The 22096-nt window shown below is 46.0% G+C and overlaps 1 protein-coding gene across 1 annotated transcript in view; it reads left to right on the forward strand.

The window, feature by feature from the left end:
* The window catches only part of LOC129705983 (gastrula zinc finger protein XlCGF17.1-like), a 33049-nt gene extending 10992 nt beyond the window's left edge, over nt 1–22057 (forward strand). The window contains exons 2-3 of the mRNA XM_055649958.1: nt 10625–11489; nt 21828–22057. Of these exons, the coding sequence (XP_055505933.1) occupies nt 10688–11489; nt 21828–22057 (1032 nt within the window). The 5' untranslated portion in view covers nt 10625–10687. The remainder of the gene's footprint in view (nt 1–10624; nt 11490–21827) is intronic.
* Nucleotides 22058–22096: the final 39 nt, after the last annotated feature.

Consider the following 22096-nt stretch of genomic DNA (forward strand, 5'->3'; position numbering starts at 1 on the left):
AAAATCAGGTTGGTTCAGGACCCCAAGAAAGAGAGTTTGTAGAATGCCTCCGAGATGGATTCTTAGAGCAGCTTGTAATGGAGCCGACCAGAGAAAAGGCAATTCTGGATTTAGTGTTGTCCAATGAACCAGATATGATAAGAGAACTCGAGGTAAAGGAACCGCTTGGAGGTAGTGATCATAATATGATTAGTTTTAATCTGCAATTTGAGAAGGAGAAGGTTAAATCGGAAGTGTCAGTGATGCAGTTGAACAAAGGGGACTATGAAGGCATGAGAGGGGAGCTGGCCAAGGTAGACTGGAAAGGGATCCTAGCAGGAATGATGGTGGAACAGCAATGGCAGGAATTTCTGGGCATAATCCGGAAGACGCAGGATCATTTCATTCCAAAAAGGAAGAAAGATTCTAAGGGGAGTAGGAGGCAACTGTGGCTGACAAGAGAAGTTAGGGATAGAATAAAACTAAAAGAAAAGATGTATAACACAGCAAAGAGTAGCCGGAAGCCAGAGGATTGGGAAACTTTCATAGGACAACAGAAGGAAACAAAACGGGCAATACGGGCTGAAAAGATGAAGTACGAGGGGAAGCTGGCCAGGAATATAAAGAAGGACAGTAAAAGCTTCTTTAGATATGTTAAGGGAAAAAGAGTAGCAAAGTCAAATGTGGGTCCCTTGAAGGCAGACACGGGTGAAATTATTATGGGCAACAAGGAAATGGCAGAAGAGTTGAATAGGTACTTCGGATCTGTCTTCACTAAGGAAGACACAAACAATCTCCCAGATGTACTGGAGGACAGAGGATCTAAGGGGGTAGAGGAACTGAAAGAAATTTTCATTGGGCGAGAAATAGTATTGGGTAGGCTAATGGGACTGAAGGATGATAAATCCCCTGGGCCTGATGGTCTGCATCCCAGGATCTTCAGGGAGGTGGCTCTAGAAATAGTGGACGCATTGGTGATCATTTTCCAATGTTCAATAGATTCAGGATCAGTTCCTGTGGATTGGAGGATAGCTAATGTTATACAACTTGTCAAGAAAGGAGCGAGAGAGAAAATGGAGAATTACAGACCAGTTAGCCCGACTTCGATGGTGGGAAAGATGCTGGAGTCAATTATTAAAGAGGTAATAATGGGGCATTTGGATAGTAGTAAAAGGATTAGTCCAAGTCAACATGGATTTATGAAAGGGAAATCATGCTTGACTAATCTTCTGGAATTTTCTGAGGATGTGACAAGTAAAATGGATGAAGGGGTGCCAGTGGATGTAGTGTATCTAGACTTTCAGAAAGCCTTTGATAAGGTCCCGCACGGGAGACTGGTGACTAAAATTAGAGCACATGGTATTGGGGGTAGGGTGTTGACGTGGATTGATAATTGGTTGGCAGACAGGAAGCAAAGAGTAGGAGTGAACGGGTCCTTTTCAGAAATGCAGGCAGTGGTGAGTGGAGTGCCGCAAGGCTCGGTGTTGGGGCTGCAACTATTTACCATATATATTAATGATTTGGAAGAGGGAATTAGGAGCAACACTAGCAAGTTTACGGATGACACAAAGCTGGGTGGCAGTGTGAACTGTCAAGAGGATGTTAGGAGGTTGCAGGGTGACCTGGGCAGGTTGAGTGAGTGGGCAGATGCGTGGCAGATGCAGTATAATATAGATAAATGTGAGGTTATCCACTTTGGCGGCAAAAATAAGGGGGCAGATTATTATCCCAATGAGGTTAGGTTAGGTAAGGGGGAGGTACAGCGAGACCTGGGTGTCCTTGTACACCGTTCACTGAAAGTTGGCTTACAGGTACAGCAGGCAATGAAGAAAGCTAATGGAATTTTGGCCTTCATAACAAGAGGATTTCAGTGTAGGAGTAAAGAGGTTCTTCTGCAGTTGTATAGGGCTCTGGTGAGACCATATCTGGAGTATTGTGTGCAGTTTTGGTATAAATTTGAGGAAGGACATCCTTGTGATTGAGGCAGTGCAGCGTAGGTTCACGAGATTGATCCCTGGGATGGCGGGACTGTCGTATGAGGAAAGATTGAAAAGACTAGGCTTGTATTCACTGGAGTTTAGAAGTATTGGAGGGGATCTTATGGAAACATTTAGTATTATAAAAGGACTGGACAAGCTAGATGCAGGAAAGATATTACCAATGTTGGGTGAGTCCAGAACCAGGGGCTATGTTTCGATGTTTCTATGTAATTTGCCAACCCTCAGTGGATCATATGCTCCCTCAGTGTGCCGGTCTCCTGAAGTGTCTCGCTCTCACTTGGAAAAAGCAACTTCCATGTATTTCTAACTTTCATTGGGATTCATACTTTATCTTCAGAAGATGATGACTCTTTTCTCCTGAAGGCAGTGGTTCTCACTGATGTACTGGCCCCTCCTCTTCAGAAGGTATCAATTCTCGGGGGGTAATATTCACACCTCTCCTGAAGATATTTATTTTCTGCAGGCTATGTGTTTCATGGTAGCTGTAGGGTGATTTGATGCAGTACAAGATGGCAGCGCCTGTAGGCAGCTGCCTCTGCAGTCCGTCTGTCTTTTTTTTTGTCTCGATCAGCTCAATGCAGCGGTTTGGCTGCTTAACTGCGGGAGAGGAATGGGCCCAGAGAACAGGGAAACTATAATACTTTGCCTTCCATCACAGTGAGGAGGTGTTTGGGGATTCACTGTGATGGATGTTTTGTGTGGAATTGTGTTAATTGTGTGGGGATTTTTTTTGTTTGATGATGATTGCAGAAACGCAATTGTGTTTGAACTTTTGTGTTTGATTCTGATTCTTCTTCTGATGTTTATGCAATGATTCTCAACATATAGTACTCTGTACAGAATTCTACCCATACCTCTTGGAAACAAACTTGGGTACAATGAACATGGACCAGAATCTCACCTGTGACCTGCCTGGTGTTTATTGGTCAGCATCCTGAGTGTGGCTATATAAATGTGCAACAATTGATGAATATAGATTACCAGGTGAACTTGGAGAAGCAGATGTCATTGTGCAGTTGTTTACAGCAAGGTGCCCATTAGCCTTTCTCTTCTGGTACTGGTATGATCATCTTGATAATGTCCTCAAATTGTAACTTCACGCTGGACAGTGCCCTGGTTCTCTGAACCTGCAGGGTATTTTTGCCCAGTATCTATCTCCAAGTATTAACCATATAACCATATAACCATATAACAATTACAGCACGGAAACAGGCCATCTCGGCCCTACAAGTCCATGCCGAACAAATTTTTTTCCCCTTAGTCCCACCTGCCTGCATTCGTACCATAACCCTCCATTCCCTTCTCATCCATATGCCTATCCAATTTATTTTTTAAATGATACCAATGAACCTGCCTCCACCACTTCCACTGGGAGCTCATTCCACACCGCCACCACTCTCTACGTAAAGAAGTTCCCCCTCATATTACCCCTAAACTTCTGTCCCTTAATTCTGAAGTCATGTCCTCTTGTTTGAATCTTCCCTATTCTCAAAGGGAAAAGCTTGTCCACATCAACTCTGTCTATCCCTCTCATCATTTTAAAGACCTCTATCAGGTCCCCCCTTAACCTTCTGCGCTCCAGAGAATAAAGACCTAACTTATTCAACCTATCTCTGTAACTTAGTTGTTGAAACCCAGGCAACATTCTAGTAAATCTCCTCTGTACTCTCTCTATTTTGTTGACATCCTTCCTATAATTTGGCGACCAAAATTGTACCCCATACTCCAGATTTGGTCTCACCAATGCCTTGTACAATTTTAACATTACATCCCAGCTTCTATACTCAATGCTCTGATTTATAAAGGCTAGCATACCAAAAGCTTTCTTTACCACCCTATCTATATGAGATTCCACCTTCAAGGAACTATGCACGGTTATACCCAGATCCCTCTGTTCAACTGTATTCTTCAATTCCCTACCATTTACCATGTACGTCCTATTTTGATTTGTCCTGCCAAGGTGTAGCACCTCACATTTATCAGCATTAAACTCCATCTGCCATCTTTCAGCCCATTTTTCCAAATGGCCTAAATCACTCTGTAGACTTTGGAAATCCTCTTCATTATCTACAACACCCCCTATCTTGGTATCGTCTGCATACTTACTAATCCAATTTACCACACCTTCATCCAGATCATTGATGTACATGACAAACAACAAAGGACCCAACACAGATCCCTGAGGCACCCCACTAGTCACCTGCCTCCAACCCGATAAACAGCCATCCACCATTACCCTCTGGCTTCTCCCATTCAGCCACTGTTGAATCCATCTTGCTATTCCTGCATTTATACCCAACAGTTGAACCTTCTTAACCAACCTTCCATGAGGAACCTTGTCAAAGGCCTTACTAAAGTCCATATAGACAACATCCACTGCTTTACCCTCGTCAATTTCCCTAGTAACCTCTTCAAAAAATTCAAGAAGATTAGTCAAACATGACCTTCCAGGCACAAATCCATGTTGACTGTTCCTAATCAGACCCTGTTTATCTAGATGCTTATATATATTGTCTCTAAGTATCTTTTCCATTAATTTGCCCACCACTGAAGTCAAACTAACAGGTCTATAATTGCTAGGTTTACTCTTAGAACCCTTTTTAAACAATGGAATAACATGCGCAGTACGCCAATCCTCGGGGACTATTCCCGTTTCTAATGACATTTGAAATATTTCTGTCTATATGTACCACGACCTCAGGCTCCTCTCCCTCTGATTTAAGGATATCTTGGATGCGTTGAGACACGTCCGAGACCTTGGCACCAGGGAGGCAGACCACCATCCTGGTCTCCCGACTGCGTCCACAGAATCGCCTATCCGACCCCCTAACAATAGAGTCCCCAATTACTATGGCCCTCTTTTTTTCCCTAGCTTTTGGAGCAACAGGGCCGGTCTCTGTGCTGGAGGCCCGTCCGCTGTCACTACCCCCGGGTAGGCTGTCACCCCCATCCGTACTCAAACAGGAGTACTTATTTGCGAGGTGTACCGACATTGGAGTACTCACTCGTTCCTGCCTCTGCCCCTTGCCCTTCCTTAACGTGACCCACATGTCTCTCTCCCGTGGTTTTGGAGTGACCACCTCTCTATAACTCCCCTCTATGCCCTCCTCACTCTCCCTGATCAGAGCGAGGTCATCGAGCTGCTGCTCCAGGATCCTAATACGGTCCCTTAGGAGCCCCATCTCGCTGCACCTGGTGCAGATGTGGATGTCTGGAGGGCCATCCGACACCATGACCTCCCACATCTGACATCCAGAACAGTATACTGCTCTGACTGTCATTCTCCCGCCTTACCCTGGATCTGATACCAGTATAACACAATAGAAACTGCTGGGAGAAATCAGCAGGTATCTGACTCACAACAGCTGCTCCCTCGTGACCTTTAAACTGCATTACCAGATTTTGAGAAGCAGGATGCTGTATTGTATACAGTTTTGGTCCCTTAATTTGAGGAAGGACATTCTTGCTATTGAGGGAGTGCAGCGTAGGTTTACAAGGTTAATTCCAGGGATGGCGGGACTGTCATATGCTGAGAGAATGGAGCAGCTGGGCTTGTACACTCTGGAGTTTAGAAGAATGAGAGGGGATCTTATTGAAACATATAAGATTGTTAAGGGTTTGGACACGCTAGAGGCAGGAAACATGTTCCTGATGTTGAGGGAGACCAAAACCAGGGGCCACAGTTTAAGAATAAGGGGTAAGCCATTTAGAACAGAGATTATGAAACACTTTTTCTCACAGAGAGTCATGAGTCTGTGGAATTCTCTGACTCAGAGGGCAGTGGAGGCTGGTTCTCTGGATATTTTCAAGAGAGGGCTAGATAGGGCTCTTAAAGATAGTGGAGTCAAGGGATATGGGGAGAAGGCAGGAACGGGTTACTGATTGGGGATGATCAGCCATGATCACATTGAAGGGCCAAATGGCCTACTCCTACACCTGCTGTCTATAAATCACACATCTTTTGATACAATGATGCAAAAAAATAAAATAATTCATTGTAATTCTATTTTTAAAAGTTTGGTTCCCTATATCAAAGGGATATTTTTAAAAGTCTGTGGCTCCGCTGGCTTATCTCAGCACTGCTTTAGGATTCCTGATCTTGAGGGATTGTATTTACTCATCACTCTCCTGCTCACAAAACGATGGTATCCTCAGTCTAACAAGATATCCGTAGATAATGCCCAAACCATTCCTCCAGGGCCTCATTGATGCTCTGTATTTGTAATCTCCTCCACCCTCACGACTCAGATCTCTGTGCTGCTCCAATTCTGAGCCTGATGCATCTTCTTGGCTCAGCCATCAGCTGTCTGAAGAAGGGTTTCGGCCCGAAACGTTGCCTATTTCCTTCGCTCCATAGATGCTGCTGCACCCGCTGAGTTTCTCCAGCTTTTTTGTGTAACCATCAGCTGCCAATGTTGGGTTTTGGAACTTCTTCTCAAACCTTCTCCAACAAATTACCTTATTCTCATCCTTTAAAACTCCGCTTGAACTTATTCAGGCAGATATCTCAGAGTCAAAGAGTCTCACAGCACGGAAACAGGCCCTTTTGCCCAACTTGTCCATATTGACCAAGATGCCCCTTCTAAACTAGTCTGTGGTTGGCCCATATTTCCTCTAAACGTTTCCTAATTGTGCTATTTGATCGTTTGGCTGAACACCTTTGCTCAGTCCTCCTTGGCTCTCATGATATCCCACTTACCAAACACTTTAACTCCCTTTCCCTTTCCCATACTGACCTTTCTGTCATAGTGAGGCCAAACATAAATTGAAGGAACAGCACCTAATATTTTGCCTGGGCAGCTTACAACCCAGTGATATGAATATTGATTTCTCTAATTTCAAGAAATACTTGCATTCTCTCTCTCTCCGCCCCAACCGCCCCCTGCTCATCCAACTAGTTTCACTGACATCCTGTTTAGTTTCACTTGTTAGTCCCACTGGTTATCATCTGTTCCACAGCCAACAATGGACTATTGTGTGCTCCACCTTTCCTCCATCATCGTTGCTGACTTTGATTTGTCCTTTGGCAAACCTTTCATTCATTTGCTCTTTGAAACCTCTTCATGATTGCAGGCAGGTGGGACTAAGGGAAAAAAGTTGTTCGGCACGGACTTGTAGGGCCGAGATGGCCTGTTTCCGTGCTGTAATTGTTATCTGGTTATATGGTTATATGGTTATATTTCTCCAGTTATCCTCTCCCCTGACTCACAACCTGAAGAACGGTCTCAACCCAAAATGTCACCTATCCCTTTTCTCCAGAGATGCTGCCTGATGTGCCAGCATTTTGTGTAAAGCAGCATCTGCCATTGCCTCATACACGTACCTATACAAATGTATTTGAAATGTTCTTTACAGTATCTACCTCAACTAGCTCTTCTGACACCTTGTTCCATATACTATCTTTTGTGTGGAAAACGTTCCTTCTCATATTCCTGTTAAATCTTTCCTCTCTCACCTTAAATCTAAGTCCTCTGGTACCAGATTGCTCTAAGCAGACTTTGTGCATCAACTATCTTTTCCCCTCATGATTTTATACACCTCTATAAGATCACCCCGCAGCATCCTGTGCTCCAAGGAATAGAGTCAGATTCAGATTCAGATTCAATTTTAATTGTCATTGTCAGTGTACAGTACAGAGACAACGAAATGCATTTAGCATCTCCCTGGAAGAGCGACATAGCAAACGATTTGAATAAATAATAATAAGTGTCCAGAGGGGGGGGGGGTGGTGATTGGCAGTGACCGAGGTACGTTGTTGAGTAGAGTGACAGCCGCCGGAAAGAAGCTGTTCCTCGACCTGCTGGTTCGGCAACGGAGAGACCTGTAGCGCCTCCCGGATGGTAGGAGGGTAAACAGTCCATGGTTGGGGTGAGAGCAGTCCTTGGCGATGCTGAGCGCCCTCCGCAGACAGCGCTTGCTTTGGACAGACTCAATGGAGGGGAGCGAGGAACCGGTGATGCGTTGGGCAATTTTCACCACCCTCTGCAATGCCTTCCGGTCGGAAACAGAGCAGTTGCCATACCATACTGTGATGCAGTTGGTAAGGATGCTCTCGATGGTGCAGCGGTAGAAGTTCACCAGGATCTGAGGAACAGATGGACCTTCTTCAGTCTCCTCAGGAAGAAGAGACGCTGATGAGCCTTCTTGATCAGAGTAGAGGTATTGTGGGTCCAAGAGAGGTCATCGGAGATGTTGACTCCCAGGAACCTGAAGCTAGAAACACGTTCCACCTCCGTCCCGTTGATGTGGATGGGGGTGTGCGTGCCGCCTCTGGACTTCCTGAAGTCTACAATGAGCTCCTTGGTCTTCTTGGAGTTAAGGGCCAGGTTGTTGTCAGCGCACCATGCTGCTAAGTGCTGGACTACCTCCCTGTAGGCCAGCTCATCATTGTTGCTGATGAGGCCAATCACCGTTGTATCATCTGCATACTTGATGATGGTGTTAGTACCATGTACAGGTGTGCAGTCATAGGTGAAGAGGGAGTAGAGGAGGGGGCTCAGCACACAGCCCTGTGGAACGCCAGTGTTCAGGGTGAGGGTTGAAGAGGTGTGCTTGTCTAACCTCACAGACTGGGGTCTGTTGGTTAGAAAGTCCAGTATCCAGTTGCAGAGGGAGGGGTCGATGCCCAGGTTACCGAGTTTGGTGATCAGTTTTGATGGTATGATGGTGTTGAATGCTGAGCTGTAATCGATGAACAGCATTCTTACATAAGTGTCTCTGTTGTCAAGGTGGGAGAGGGCGGAGTGAAGTGCCGTTGAGATGGCATCCTCCGTACTCCTGTTCTTGCGGTAGGCAAACTGATAGGGATCCAGTGTGGGGGGTAGGCAGCTTTTGAGGTGTGCCAGGACCAGCCTCTCGAAGCACTTGGTGATGATGGGGGTAAGTGCAACTGGGCGGAAGTCGTTGAGGCTTGCCGCAGTGGAGTGTTTTGGCACTGGCACGATGGAGGTGGTTTTAAGGCAATGGTTGGGGCAGTCCTAGCCTGCCCCAACCATTTCCTTTAGCTCAGGTGCTCGAGTCCTGGCAAAATCCTCGTAAACCTTCTCTGCACACTTTCCAGGTCACATTATCCCTGCTATAGCAGAGTGACCAGGGTGACTAAAACTCAACACAAGATTCCACATTCGGCCTCAACAATGGTTTATACAAGTGTGACGTAATATCCCAACTTCAGTACTTAATATCGTGACTGATGGAACCAATGTGGCAGAGCGTTCTTGGCCACTCTATCCACTTGTCATGGCAACTATGTACCTGTATCCCTTCATCCTTCTGCTGTACAACAGTCCCTAGGCCCTGCCATTCACTATGAAGGTGCCCTGATGTGACAAAAAGTAACACCTTGCACTTATCTGCATTGAGCTCCATTAGCCATTATTTGTCCCACTTGCCCAGATGATCAAGACCCTATTGTAATTCATGATAACCATCTTTGCTATCTATGACACCTTTGTTTATGTCATCTGCCTATCACCGATTATGTCACCGACCTATCCTTGGGCGGCGAGCATCCGATCACCGCGCCGAGCTTCCTGCCAGCACGTGAGCCGCCCTGCGCCGTGATGTCATCCCCACGCACTGCGTGCTGATGTCACCGCCCCTGCCATTGCACAGTCACGAGGGGGGCGCCGTGCATCATGGGAAGAAGGTCACAGAGTGCTGGAGTCACTCAGCGGAATGTTTTTTGTGTCACAACACTACTGCAGACCTGATAGGTCGCCTATCCACGTTGACCAGAGATGTTGCCTAACATGCTATGTTACTCCAGCACTCTGGGTCTTTTTGTGTACCAACATCTACAGTTCCTTGTGTCAGCCAAAGATGGACACAAAATGTTGGGGAAAAAATATGGGTAATGTTTCAGGTTTGAAGACATTTGGCTACTTGTTGATATTCCCCATGTTGGGGAGTCCAGAACCAGGGGTCACAGTTTAAGAATAAGGGGTCGGCCACCTAGGACTGAGATGAGAAAAAGGTTTGTCACCCACTTTTCCGTCCTGCACCTGTTGTCTATGTTTCTATGAAACGTCACCTATCGACGTTCCCCACAGACGCAGCCTGACCCACTGCGTTACTCCAGAACTCTGTGACCTTCTTCCCATGATGCATGCTTCCCCCACGTGACTCAGCACCAACCACCGGCGGGGCGGTGACAGCAGTCCCCTTGGATTGCGGGTGATGTCAGTGCGCCGGTCTTGCGTGTAGCAGACGTCACAGCGCAGGGCGGGGTACATCATGGTGCAGGGCATCTGACTGGTTGGCGGACGTGTGGGCGAGCGGGTGGCTCAACGTGGTGCCCCTTCTCCCCCTCACCCCCTGCCCGCACCCTTTCCCCTCAATCTCCTCCTTGCTTCTTCCCCTCCCCTCACTTCCACCGTCTTCATCCCCCCTTCCCCACCCCTCCCCCTTGTCTCCTCACCACCTCTTCCTTCCTTCCTTCCCCCCCCCCTCCCTTCCCCCTCACCCCCCGCCTCTCCCCCCTCACACCCCATTCACCCCCTACTCCACCCCCCTCCCCACCGCCCCCCCCCTTCTCACCCCCCCTGCCCTCCTCCCTTATTTCAAGCACTAGTAATGTTTATGTGCTAGTAATGTTCTGTTTGCCAGTTTGTTGACCCTCTGTGTTCCCCACCTGCATGGTTTAGGAGCCGTAGCTGTGGACAGCGAGACGGGGACGTGGGCTGCCATTGAGGGCGGGCTGAGGTTCAATGGAGAACCACATGACGGGGCACAACAAGGAGAAGCGTTATGAGTGTGACGTGTGTGGCATGGCCTGGCAGAGCCCGAGCAAGGTGGAGATCCACCGGCGGGTGCACACGGGAGAACGCCCCTTCGACTGCTCAGAGTGCGGCAAGAGCTTCACCAGCTCCAGCAAACTGCTGCAGCACAACCGCGTGCACTCCAGCGAGAGGCCCTTCACCTGCTCCGACTGTGGCAAGAGCTTCAAGATGGCGCATCACCTGAAGAGACACCGACAAGTGCACACAGACGAGCGGCCCTTCACCTGCTCTGACTGCGGCAAGAGCTTCAAGATGGCGCAGGTCCTGAAGATCCACCAGATGGCGCACACGGGCGAGAAGCCCTATGGCTGCTCCACCTGTGGCATGAGCTTCAAGACAGCGCATCACCTGAAGATGCACCGGTGGGTACACACGGGCGAGAAGCCCTATATCTGCTCCACCTGCGGCAAGAGCTTTGCCCAGTTGTGGGGGCTGCTAAATCACCGGTGGGTGCACACGGGCAAGAAGCCTTATGGCTGCTCCACCTGTGGCCAGAGCTTTGCTCGGTTGTCGGGGTTGCAGGAGCACAGACGGGTGCACAGCAGTGAGCGGCCCTTTACCTGCTCCGATTGTGGCAAAGGCTTCAAGTCGTCGAAGGAACTGAAGATGCACAGGCGCCTGCACACCGGGGAGCGGCCCTACACCTGCACCCAGTGCGGCAAGAGCTTCACCTGCTCCAGTCACCTGCTGGTGCACCAGCGCACCCACACCGGCGAGCGCCCCTACACCTGCACCCCACAACAGTGCGGCAAGGGCTTCACCCAGTCCAGCACCCTGCTGTCCCACCAGCGCACCCACACCGGCGAGCGCCCCTTCACCTGCGCCCAGTGCGGCAAGGGCTTCACCCGCCCCTCCACCTGCTGGAGCACCAGCGCACCCACACTGGGGAGCGGCCCTACACCTGCACCCAGTGCGGCAAGGGCTTCTCCCGCTCCTCCAACCTGCTGTCCCACCAGCGCACTCACACTAGCGAGCGCCCCTACGCCTGCACCCAGTGCGGCAAGGGTTTCACCAACTCCACCAGGCTGCTGGCCCACCAGCGGGTGCACACCAGCGACCGTCCCGTCCCCAGCCCGGAGTGTGGAGAACGCTTTGCCATGGACTCCCACGCTCTGTCTCATCAGCGCTTGCACACAAGTGGCCAGCCCTAAGACTGACAGTACTGTGGTGAGGCTTTTGACAGCTCGCGGGGGTTGTGGCAGCACCGGCGGGCCCACGCCGGCGAGCAGCTGCTCCCACTGTGACAAGAGAGCACGGGGGCTACGGGAGCACCAGCGGATACACAGCAGAGAGAGACCCTTTGTGTGCGCTGAGTGTGGCAAGGGTTTCACCCGCATGTCCAGTCTGGCAGCACCGGCGTCCCACATCCCTGCCCCTGCCCCTGCCCATCTTATGGGAAGGGCTTCACCCGCCTTGACCACCTGCTGGAGCACCGGCGAGTCCACACCGGCCAGCGCCCCTTCACCTGCCCTCTCTGTGGCAAGGCCTTTGCCCGCTCCTCCAGCCTGCTGGCACACTGCCACGTGGATAGGCGCTGTTTAGGTAGACACAAAATGCTGGAAGGAATGGGTAACGTTACGTGTCGAGACCCTTCTTCAGTCTCAACCCGAAAGGTCACCCTTTCCTTCTCTCCAGAGATTTTGCGAGTCCCACTGAGTTACATGCCTTCTCTCCATACCCCCTGATCCCTTTAGCCACAAGGGCCACATCTAACTCCCTCTTAAATATAGCCAATGAACTGGCCTCAACTACCTTCTGTGGCAGAGAATTCTAGAGATTCACCACTCTCTGTGTGAAAAATGATTTTCTCATCTTGGTCCTAAAAGATTTCCCCTTTATCCTTAAACTGTGACCCCTTGTTCTGGACTTCCCCAACATTGGGAACAATCTTCCTGCATCTAGCCTGTCCAACCCCTTAAGAATTTTTTAAGTTTCTATAATTTTGTATCCTTTTTTGTAAACCAGCATCTGCAGTTCCTTGTTTTTAGACCATTCTAGTTAACCATCTCTGCACCTTCCCCAATGCCTCCATCAGTCCTGTAATGGAGTGACCAGAACTGTATGCAATACTCCAAATGCTACCTGACCAACGTCCCTTAAAGCTGCACATATACATTCCTCTCTCCTTATCTCACATCCTTTTATCTCCTTATTTTCTCTCGCCTCTGTCACTTACTTCACTCATCTGCCGATCACCCCCTCATCTGTTAACATAGTGTCAGTCTGAAGAAGGGTCCCCGACCCGAAATGTCACCTATCCATGTTTTCCACAGATACTGCCTGACCTGCCAAGTACTCCAGCACTGTGTGAAATGTCACCTATCCATGATCTCCAAAGATGCTGCCTGACCCGCTGAGTTACTGCAGCATTTCGTGTTAGAGTCATCGAGTGATGCAGTGTGGAAACAGGACCTTCAGCCCAACTTGCCCACACTGACCAACATGTCCCAGTACACTAGTCCCACCTGCCTGCATTTGGTCCATATCCCTCCTAACTTGTCCTATCAATGTACCTGTCTAACAGTTTCTTAAAAGTTGGGATTAGACCTAGCCTCAACTTCCTCTTCTGGCAGCTTTCTCCCATATCCCTTAATTACGTTATCCCTAAGAGCAAAATCTAACTTACTCTTGAAAACATCCAGTGAATTGGCCTCCACTTCCTTCTGTGGCAGAGAATTCCTCAGATTTTTCAGCTTTCTGGGTGAAAAAATGTTTTTCCATCTCAGTCCTAAATGGCCTACCCCTTATTCTTAAACTGTGGCCCCTGGTTCTGGACTCTCCCAACATCAGGGACATGTTTCCTGCATCTAGCCTGTTCAAACACTTAATAATGTTATATGTTTCTATAAGATGCCCTCTGATCCTACTAAACCCCAGTGAATACAAGCCCAGTCGACCAATTCTTTCATCAAATGTCAATCCCGCCATCCCAGGAATTAATCTGGTGAACCTATACTGCACTCCCTCAGTAGCAAGAATGTCCTTCTTCAAATTTGGAGACCAAAACTGCACACAAAACTGCAGGTGTGGTCACATTGGGGCCCTGTACAACTGCAGTAGGACCTCCTTGCTCCTAAACTCAACTCCTCTCGCTATGACGGCTTTATTGCTTGCTATACCCACATACTTACTTTCAGTGACTGATGTACAAGCACACCGAGGTCTCATTGTACTTCCCCTTTTCCTAACTTGACACCATTCAGATAATAATCTGCCTCGCTGTTCTTGCCACCAAAGTGGATGACTTCATATTTATCCACATTAAACTGCATCTGCCATACATCTGCCCACTCACCCAACCTATCCAAGTCACCCTGCATCTCGTACAATGCATTTCGTTGTCTCTGTACTGTACACTGACAATGACAATAAATTGAATCATTTCATTTCATTTCATTTCATTTCATTTCATTTCATTTCATTTCATTTCATCCTCATAGCATCCTCCACACAGTTCACACTGTCACCCAGCTTTGTGTCATCTGAAAATGTGTTACTTTAAATCCCTTCATCCGAGTCATTAATGTATATCGTGATCCCAGCATTGAGCCTTGCGGTACCCCACTTATCACTCGTGCTATTCTGAAAGGGACCCATTAATCCCTACTCCTTGTTTCCTGTCTGCCAATCAATTTTCTATCCATGTCAGTACCCTAACCCCAATACTATGTGCTCTAATTTTGCCCACTAATCTCCTGTGTGGTACCGTGTCAAAGGCTTTCTGAAAGTCCAGGTTCACTACATAGAAACATAGAAAACAGGTGCAGGAGGAGGCCATTCGGCCCTTCAAGCCAGCACCGCCAATCACTGTGATCATGGCTGATCATCCCCTATCAATAACCTGTGCCTGCTTTCTCCCCATATTCGTTGACTCCACTAGCCCCTAGAGCTCTATCTAACTCTATCTTAAATCCACTGGCTCTCCCTTCACAATTTTCCTAGTTACACCCTCAATAAATTCCAGATGATTAGTCAAGCATTTCCCCTTCGTAAATCCATGCTGACTCGGACTGATCCTGTAACTGCTATCCAAATGTGCCGCTGATTCATCTTTTATAATTGTCTCCAGCATGTTCTTCACCACCGATGTGATGTCAGGCTAACTGATCTATAATTCCCAGTTTTCTCTCTCTCCCTCTTTTCTTAAAAAGTGGGATGGAACCCATGTAGTTGATAGAATATCCTCCAATCCACAGGAACTGATTCTGAATCTATAGAACATTGGAAAGCTGGTGAGCAATTATACTACAGGCATCTCTCCATGATATCATGCAATAAAATCTCGAAGCAAATCTGCAAAGCCTCCGCTTTTCATTTTCCATTAATTTGCCTTTAAATTAATTTCTTCCACATCCATGCTGTTGAATATCGTGCATCTAAACTGAAATATAAGTTCAGCTTTTAGAACCTTGAGGCATGGGAAACCTTTTATCATTTCAACAATTACAATTAAAATACAACCTGAAAAATAATCAATATTTCAAATACCTACAAATCCGAGACTATTTGAAAAAGCACACACAAGAATATCAAACCTTAATGAACAGAAAGGCAGAATCAATTAATTTAATATCATATTTGTATAATATCATTTTAAATATAGAAATACCATCGTCAGAGGCAATTAGAATGGACTAGGTACAAGAATTATCTATAAAAATTCCGAATGACAGATGGAAAAATACTTGCTATATGTACATAATTGCTCGATTAATGTAAAACATAACTTAATTCGATTAAAAATTTTACATATATTATATTACTCAAAATCTAAACTGAATTAAATTTTTCTTAATGTTTCCCCCGTATGTGATAAATGTTTATATCAAAATGTGACTATAGTACACTCTTTTGTCTCTTGCATAAAACATCATACATTTTGGAATTAAATTTTTGGAATTTTTACAAAATTATTTAAAATAAAATTGATCCCCAATACAGAACTGATTATGTTCGGATCAATGGAAGACTCCATAAATTGACTCCGTTTCAAAAATGCCTCCTTAATTATGGCTTAATAACGGCAAAAAAACGAATACTTAAATTCTGGAAAAATGCACCCACACCAACGCTCAAAATGTGGATTTCAAACATGGCGGAAATGTTACATCTTGAAGATATGAGATTCGTCCTCTCAGGCAAATCAGACCAATTCATAAAGATTTCTCCCTTTATCAACTTATTACAAGCATGTGGTGCAACGCAAGCTTAGAAATGAACTGTTTCAGAACTGGGTGAGGGGCGGGTAAAGATACGAAGTTGGTATATCCCTTTCAATTTCTCTTTTTTTTTCTCTTTTTTCTTTATTCTCTTTTTCTTCTTATCTCACCTCACCTTCTTGTTTTCTCCTTCGGGTTATACAGCCCCATGGGATCTTTCTTTTCTATTTCCTCTCGAACTAACAATGTCACTACTTTATATATAATACTCTCTTTTTCTCTATTTCTGGCTTTTCCTATTCTTTTTCTTTACTATTAAATTTAAAATAAGAAGCTGTACACGAAATGTAATATGTTAGCCATGTGATATTATTGTGCACTACTTCTAATAAAAATATATCTTTTTCACAACCTCGAGGCAATGGATAAAGTCATTTCAATTGTTACCAATAGTTTCAATTTAAAAAATAAACTGCATCATCCTTGTTAAAGCCATATGAGATATACAACTTTAATTTTTGGAATGATAGATTGCAAAGCAGGAGTTTTTAAGAATGTTTTTAAGGAGTTTTTTTAGAATGAGTTTTTAAGAAAATGGATAGTTTTAATGTTCTCCCCATTACATCACCGACGTTTCAAATAACTTCAGATTGTAAAAATATTCACCTGGATATGTTATCTTGATTATACTGGACACTGTTTTCATTCTTAAGCAAATGATAAACATGTTACACTGTCTGTAATCTAATACTGTACTTCTTAGTTCTTATTCATGCCAGAAATAATCACAAAAGCCATCATTTAATTTGTATGTAACCACTTTATCAGTTAACTTTGCATCTCACTGTAATTTTTCACCTCCCTGTACCTGAACTTCCCCTCAACATATACCTCACTTGACTGTCAGCAACTGGACTCAGATTTCTTTATGAAGAAAGACTGGATAGACTCGGCTTGTACTCGCTAGAATTTAGAAGATTGAGGGGGGATCTTATAGAAACTTACAACATTCTCAAGGGGTTGGACAGGTTAGATGCAGGAAGATTGTTCCCGATGTTGGGGAAGTCCAGAACAAGGGGTCACAGTTTAAGGATAAAGGGGAAATCTTTTAGGACCGAGATGAGGAAAACATTTTTCACACAGTGAGTGGTGAATCTGTGGAATTCTCTGCCACAGAAGGTAGTCGAGGCCAGTTCATTGTCTATATGGGCTGCACAGCCCTGCAAAATGTTCCTGGTAAGTTGACACCATCGATCCTAGCTTCCAGCTGCGCTCAGTGACCCTTACTGCCCCGCTTGGCTCCCCTGCACTCTTGCTCCCCTGCACTCTTGCTCCCCTGCACTCTTGCTCCCCTGCACTCTTGCTCCCCTGCACTCTTGCTCCCCTGCACTCTTTGCTCCCCTGCACTCTTGCTCCCCTGCACTCTTCTTGCTCCCCTGCACTCTTGCTCCCCTGCACTCTTGCTCCCCTGCACTCTTGCTCCCCTGCACTCTTGCTCCCCTGCACTCTTGCTCCCCTGCACTCTTGCTCCCCTGCACTCTTTTCCTTTTTAAATCTCAGTCACATTTAATAACCTCCATCCAGAAGTGTGGTTTGTACATCGATTGACTTGATCTCTGGAAAATTCTTGCTTTGTTTGATTTCAGGGACTTATCTTTTCTTGAAACAAGAATTAACAAATAGGTTAACGACATGTCTCTGTGTACAGTGCTTATGTTTTTGTTGAGTGCTGCCCTGGCATTTTTTTTTAGGCATTAATTTAACAAGATTTCCTCAACCAATTCTCAGAAGAATAATCAAATAAGAATAATCAAAGATGGACACATCAGAACCATCACTGTATGTTGAAGACCTTTAAAGAGAATAAGAAAATGAACTCAAAAAGGAAATCCACGCTTACTCGTTCTTTATGGCTATCAGAATTGATCATTTCTGCCTGATATTATTTTAACTCATTATTTTATTTTATCTGTGTGTAACATCTAATCTACTGGGCATGTCCCACAGCCTCGTGTTAATAGATTCCGTCAGCCAGAAGCATTACATGTGCTTGTTGCCACTTTCATTTCACTGCACATCTCGTATGTGTATGTGACAAATAAACTTGACTTAACTTGACTTGACTTGTAACTGTTCAACATGTTTCGACTCACTTTATAAAAAAATAGTCTTTGTTCTGGGACTTGAGGAAGATCTCATGCAAGAGGTGCAGAGACTTGGGAGCGCTGGTGCAGGAGGCCCAGAAGATTCAATTGCAAGTTGTATTGAGAGTAAGGAAGGTAAATGCAGTGTTAGCATTTATTTTGAGAGGACTAGAGTATAAAAACAGAGATATAATGCTGAGGCATTGGTCAGACTGCATTTGAAATGTTGTGCGCAGTTTTGGACCCCATATCTGAGAAACAATGTGCTGGCGTTGGAGAGGGTCCAGTAGAGGTTTACAAGAATGATCCCTGGTATGAGTGGGTTAACATATGATGAGTGTTTGTCGGCACTGGGCCTGTATTCGCTGGAGTTCAGAAGGATATGGAGGGGTCTCATTGAAACATGCTGAATAGTGAAAGGCCTGGATAGAGTGGATGTGGAGAGGATATGTCCACTAGTGGAAGAGTCTAGGACCAGAGGGCACAGCCTCAGAATGAATGGATGTACAGTAACTCTGGAAAGGAGATGAGGAGGAATTTCTTCAGTCAGAGGGTGGTGAATCTGTGGAATTCATTGACACAGGTGGCTGTGGAGGCCAAATCATTTGGGTATTTTTAAGGTGGAAAATCTTGTTTCATCAGGGTATTAAGGGTTATGGGGAGAAGGCAGGAGAATGGGGTTCAGAGGGAAATATAGATCAGCCATGTTTGAATGGCAGAGTAGATTTGATGGGCCAAATTGGGAAGGCCTATCTCCTCCTATGACTTATTAAGAGGGAATGGCTGAGACAGGAGGGAGTACATTGCTGACATCATTAGTGGAGAAGATGGGGAAACGACTGATGTCAGTAGGAGGGAGAAGAGAATAGAAACATAGAAACATGGAAAATAGGTGCAGGAGTAGAGGCCATTCGGCCCTTCGAGCCTGCACCGCCATTCAATGTGATCATGGCTGTTCATCCAACTCAATATCCCATCCCTGCCTTCTCTCCATACCCTCTGATCCCTTTAGCCACAAGGGCCACATCTAACTCCCTCTTAAATATAGCCAATGAACTGGCCTCAACTACCCTCTGTGGCAGAGAGTTCCAGAGATTCACCACTCTCTGTATGAAAAAAGTTCTTCTCATCTCGGCTTTAAAGGATTTCCCCTTTATCCTTAAACTGTGACCCCTTGTCCTGGACTTCCCCAACATCGGGAACAATCTTCCTGCATCTAACCTGTCCAACCCCTTAAGAATTTTGTAAGTTTCTATAAGATCCCCTCTCAATCTCCTAAATTCTAGAGGGTATAAACCAAGTCTATCCAGTCTTTCTTCATAAGACAGTCCTGACATCCCAGGAATCAGTCTGGTGAACCTTCTCTGCACTCCCTCTATGGCAATAATGTCCTCCCTCAGATTTGGAGACCAAAACTGTACGCAATACTCCAGGTGTGGTCTCACCAAGACCCTGTACAACTGCAGTAGAACCTCCCTGCCCCTATACTCAAATCATTTTGCTATGAAAGCTAACATACCATTCGCTTTCTTTACTGCCTGCTGCACCTGCATGCCTACCTTCAATGACTGGTGTACCATGACACCCAGGTCTCGCTGCATCTCCCCCTTTCCCAATCAGCCACCATTTAGATAATAGTCTGCTTTCCCGTTTTTGCCACCAAAATGGATAACCTCACATTTATCCACATTATACTGCATCTGCCAAACATTTGCCCACTCACCCAGCCTATCCAAGTCACCTTGCAGTCTCCTAGCATCCTCCTCACAGCTAACACTGCCCCCCAGCTTAGTGTCATTCGCAAACTTGGAGATATTGCATTCAATTCCCTCATCCAGATCATTAATATATATTGTAAATAGCTGGGGTCCCAGCACTGAGCCTTGCGGTACCCCACTAGTCACTGCCTGCCATTGTGAAAAGGACCCGTTTACTCCTACTCTTTGCTTCCTGTTTGCCAGCCAGTTCTCTATCCACATCAATACTGAACCCCCAATGCCATGTGCTTTAAGTTTGAATACTAATCTCTTATGTGGGACATTGTCAAAAGCCTTCTGAAAGTCTAGATACACCACATCCACTGGTTCTCCCCTATCCACGCTACTAGTTACATCCTCGAAAAATTCTATAAGATTCGTCAGACATGATTTACCTTTCGTAAATCCATGCTGACTCTGTCCAATGATTTCACCACTTTCCAAATGTGCTGCTATCCCATCTTTAATAACTGACTGCTAGTTTCCCCACTACCGATGTTAGACTAACTGGTCTGTAATTCCCCGTTTTCTCTCTCCTTCCCTTCTTAAAAAGTGGGGTTACGTTTGCTACCAGCCAATCCTCTGGAACTACTCCAGAATCTAAAGAGTTTTTAAAGATTATTACTATTGCACTGAATGGAGCGGCTGGGCTTGTACACTCTGGAGTTTAGAAGGATGAGAGGGTATCTCATTGAAACATATAAGATTGTTAAGGGCTTGGACACGCTAGAGGCAGGAAACATGTTCCCGATGTTGGGGGAGTCCAGAACCAGGGGCCACAGTTTAAGAATAAGGAGTAAGCCATTTAGAACAGAGACGAGGAAACACTTTTTCTCACAGAGAGTGGTGAGTCTGTGGAATTCTCTGCCTCAGAGGGCGGTGGAGGCAGGTTCTCTGGATGCTTTCAATAGAGAGCTAGATAGGGCTCTTAAAAATAGCGGAGCCAGGGGATATGGGGAGGAACAGGGTACGGATTGTGGATGATCAGCCATGATCACATTGAATGTCTCGAAGGGTCAAATGGCCTCCTCCTGCACCTATTTCTATTGTCTTTTGTAACAGTTCCAATAGGATCAAACTGATGACCAGGAGTTCCATCGTGTGACCCATTGGTTTGCAATGTATTGTAATACGTGTTTGTGCCTCTCTGATTTTGCATGTCATTACAATCATTAGCATTGTTGCTATTGTGAAGCCCTAAAGCTTCAGATGGGTGCAGTTATGCCCCCGTCCCACTTAGGAAACCTGAACGGAAACCTCTGGAAACCTCCCGGGAACCGCACGGAAACCTTGGGTGGGGCGCAAAGTCTCCAGAGGTTTCCGTTCAGGTTTCCTAAGTGGGACAGGGGCATAACCCTTAAGAATAAGGAGCATTACCCTTAAGAATAAGGTATCCTGTAGATTACCTCCTGACTTCAGTTTTACAGGCAATATGTGCTGCTGTCGGGCACCATGGGTTCACCCTGCCTCTGTCACTGAAGCCGACAGACACAGTATGGAGTAAGACAATGACTTGACACAAAGATCAAGTCTCTGCTGAAAGAAAAATAAATCTAAGAGAAATGTATGCTGATGAGGAATTAGGGACATAACAAAACCCTTTTAAAAATGTAAGAAGGAACTGTAGATGCTGGAAAAATCGAAGGTAGACAAAAATGCTGGAGAAACTCAGCGGGTGGGGCAGCATCTATGGAGCGAAGGAATAGGTGACGTTTCAGGTCGAGACCCTTCTTCAGACTGGGTCTGAAAAAGAACATTAAATTAAAAAAATTAACGTACTTTAAAAATGCATGTATCCTTCTGCAGTCTGCAAAATTATATTAGCTTAATTTCACTACTCTGCTACATCATCACATGTAACAATAGCTGCAGGAAGGAAAAATGATTTGATGGATAAAAACGTGAATATGCTACATATAATGGGGTTTGATTAGATTGCATAAAGTGGGGGCGTGGGGAGGGGGGGGGTGGGGTGGGGGTGATAGGTCTGCTCACCCCGCACCTTCAGCTATCGGCCTCATGCAGCAGATCCCGGTCCCACCGTTTCACTCAGAGGCTTCCGCCTCAACTCATCAGCTCTCGGCTCATCGTGCTGTTCACCGCAGAAGCAGCCCGCACGCTGCTCACTCTCCGCACGCTGCTCACTCTCCGCTAGCTGCTCACTGTACAGTGCCAAATGGCCACTACACTCTGCCCGTATGCTGCTCCTTCAGCTTTTTATTCTCTTCGCCGCCGTGATTAATAGCCGGTGCAGGATGCGCCGTTTTTTTCGATTTT

The sequence above is a fragment of the Leucoraja erinacea genome, chromosome 18 (genome assembly GCF_028641065.1).
Source record: "Leucoraja erinacea ecotype New England chromosome 18, Leri_hhj_1, whole genome shotgun sequence".
Taxonomy (NCBI): domain Eukaryota; kingdom Metazoa; phylum Chordata; class Chondrichthyes; order Rajiformes; family Rajidae; genus Leucoraja; species Leucoraja erinaceus.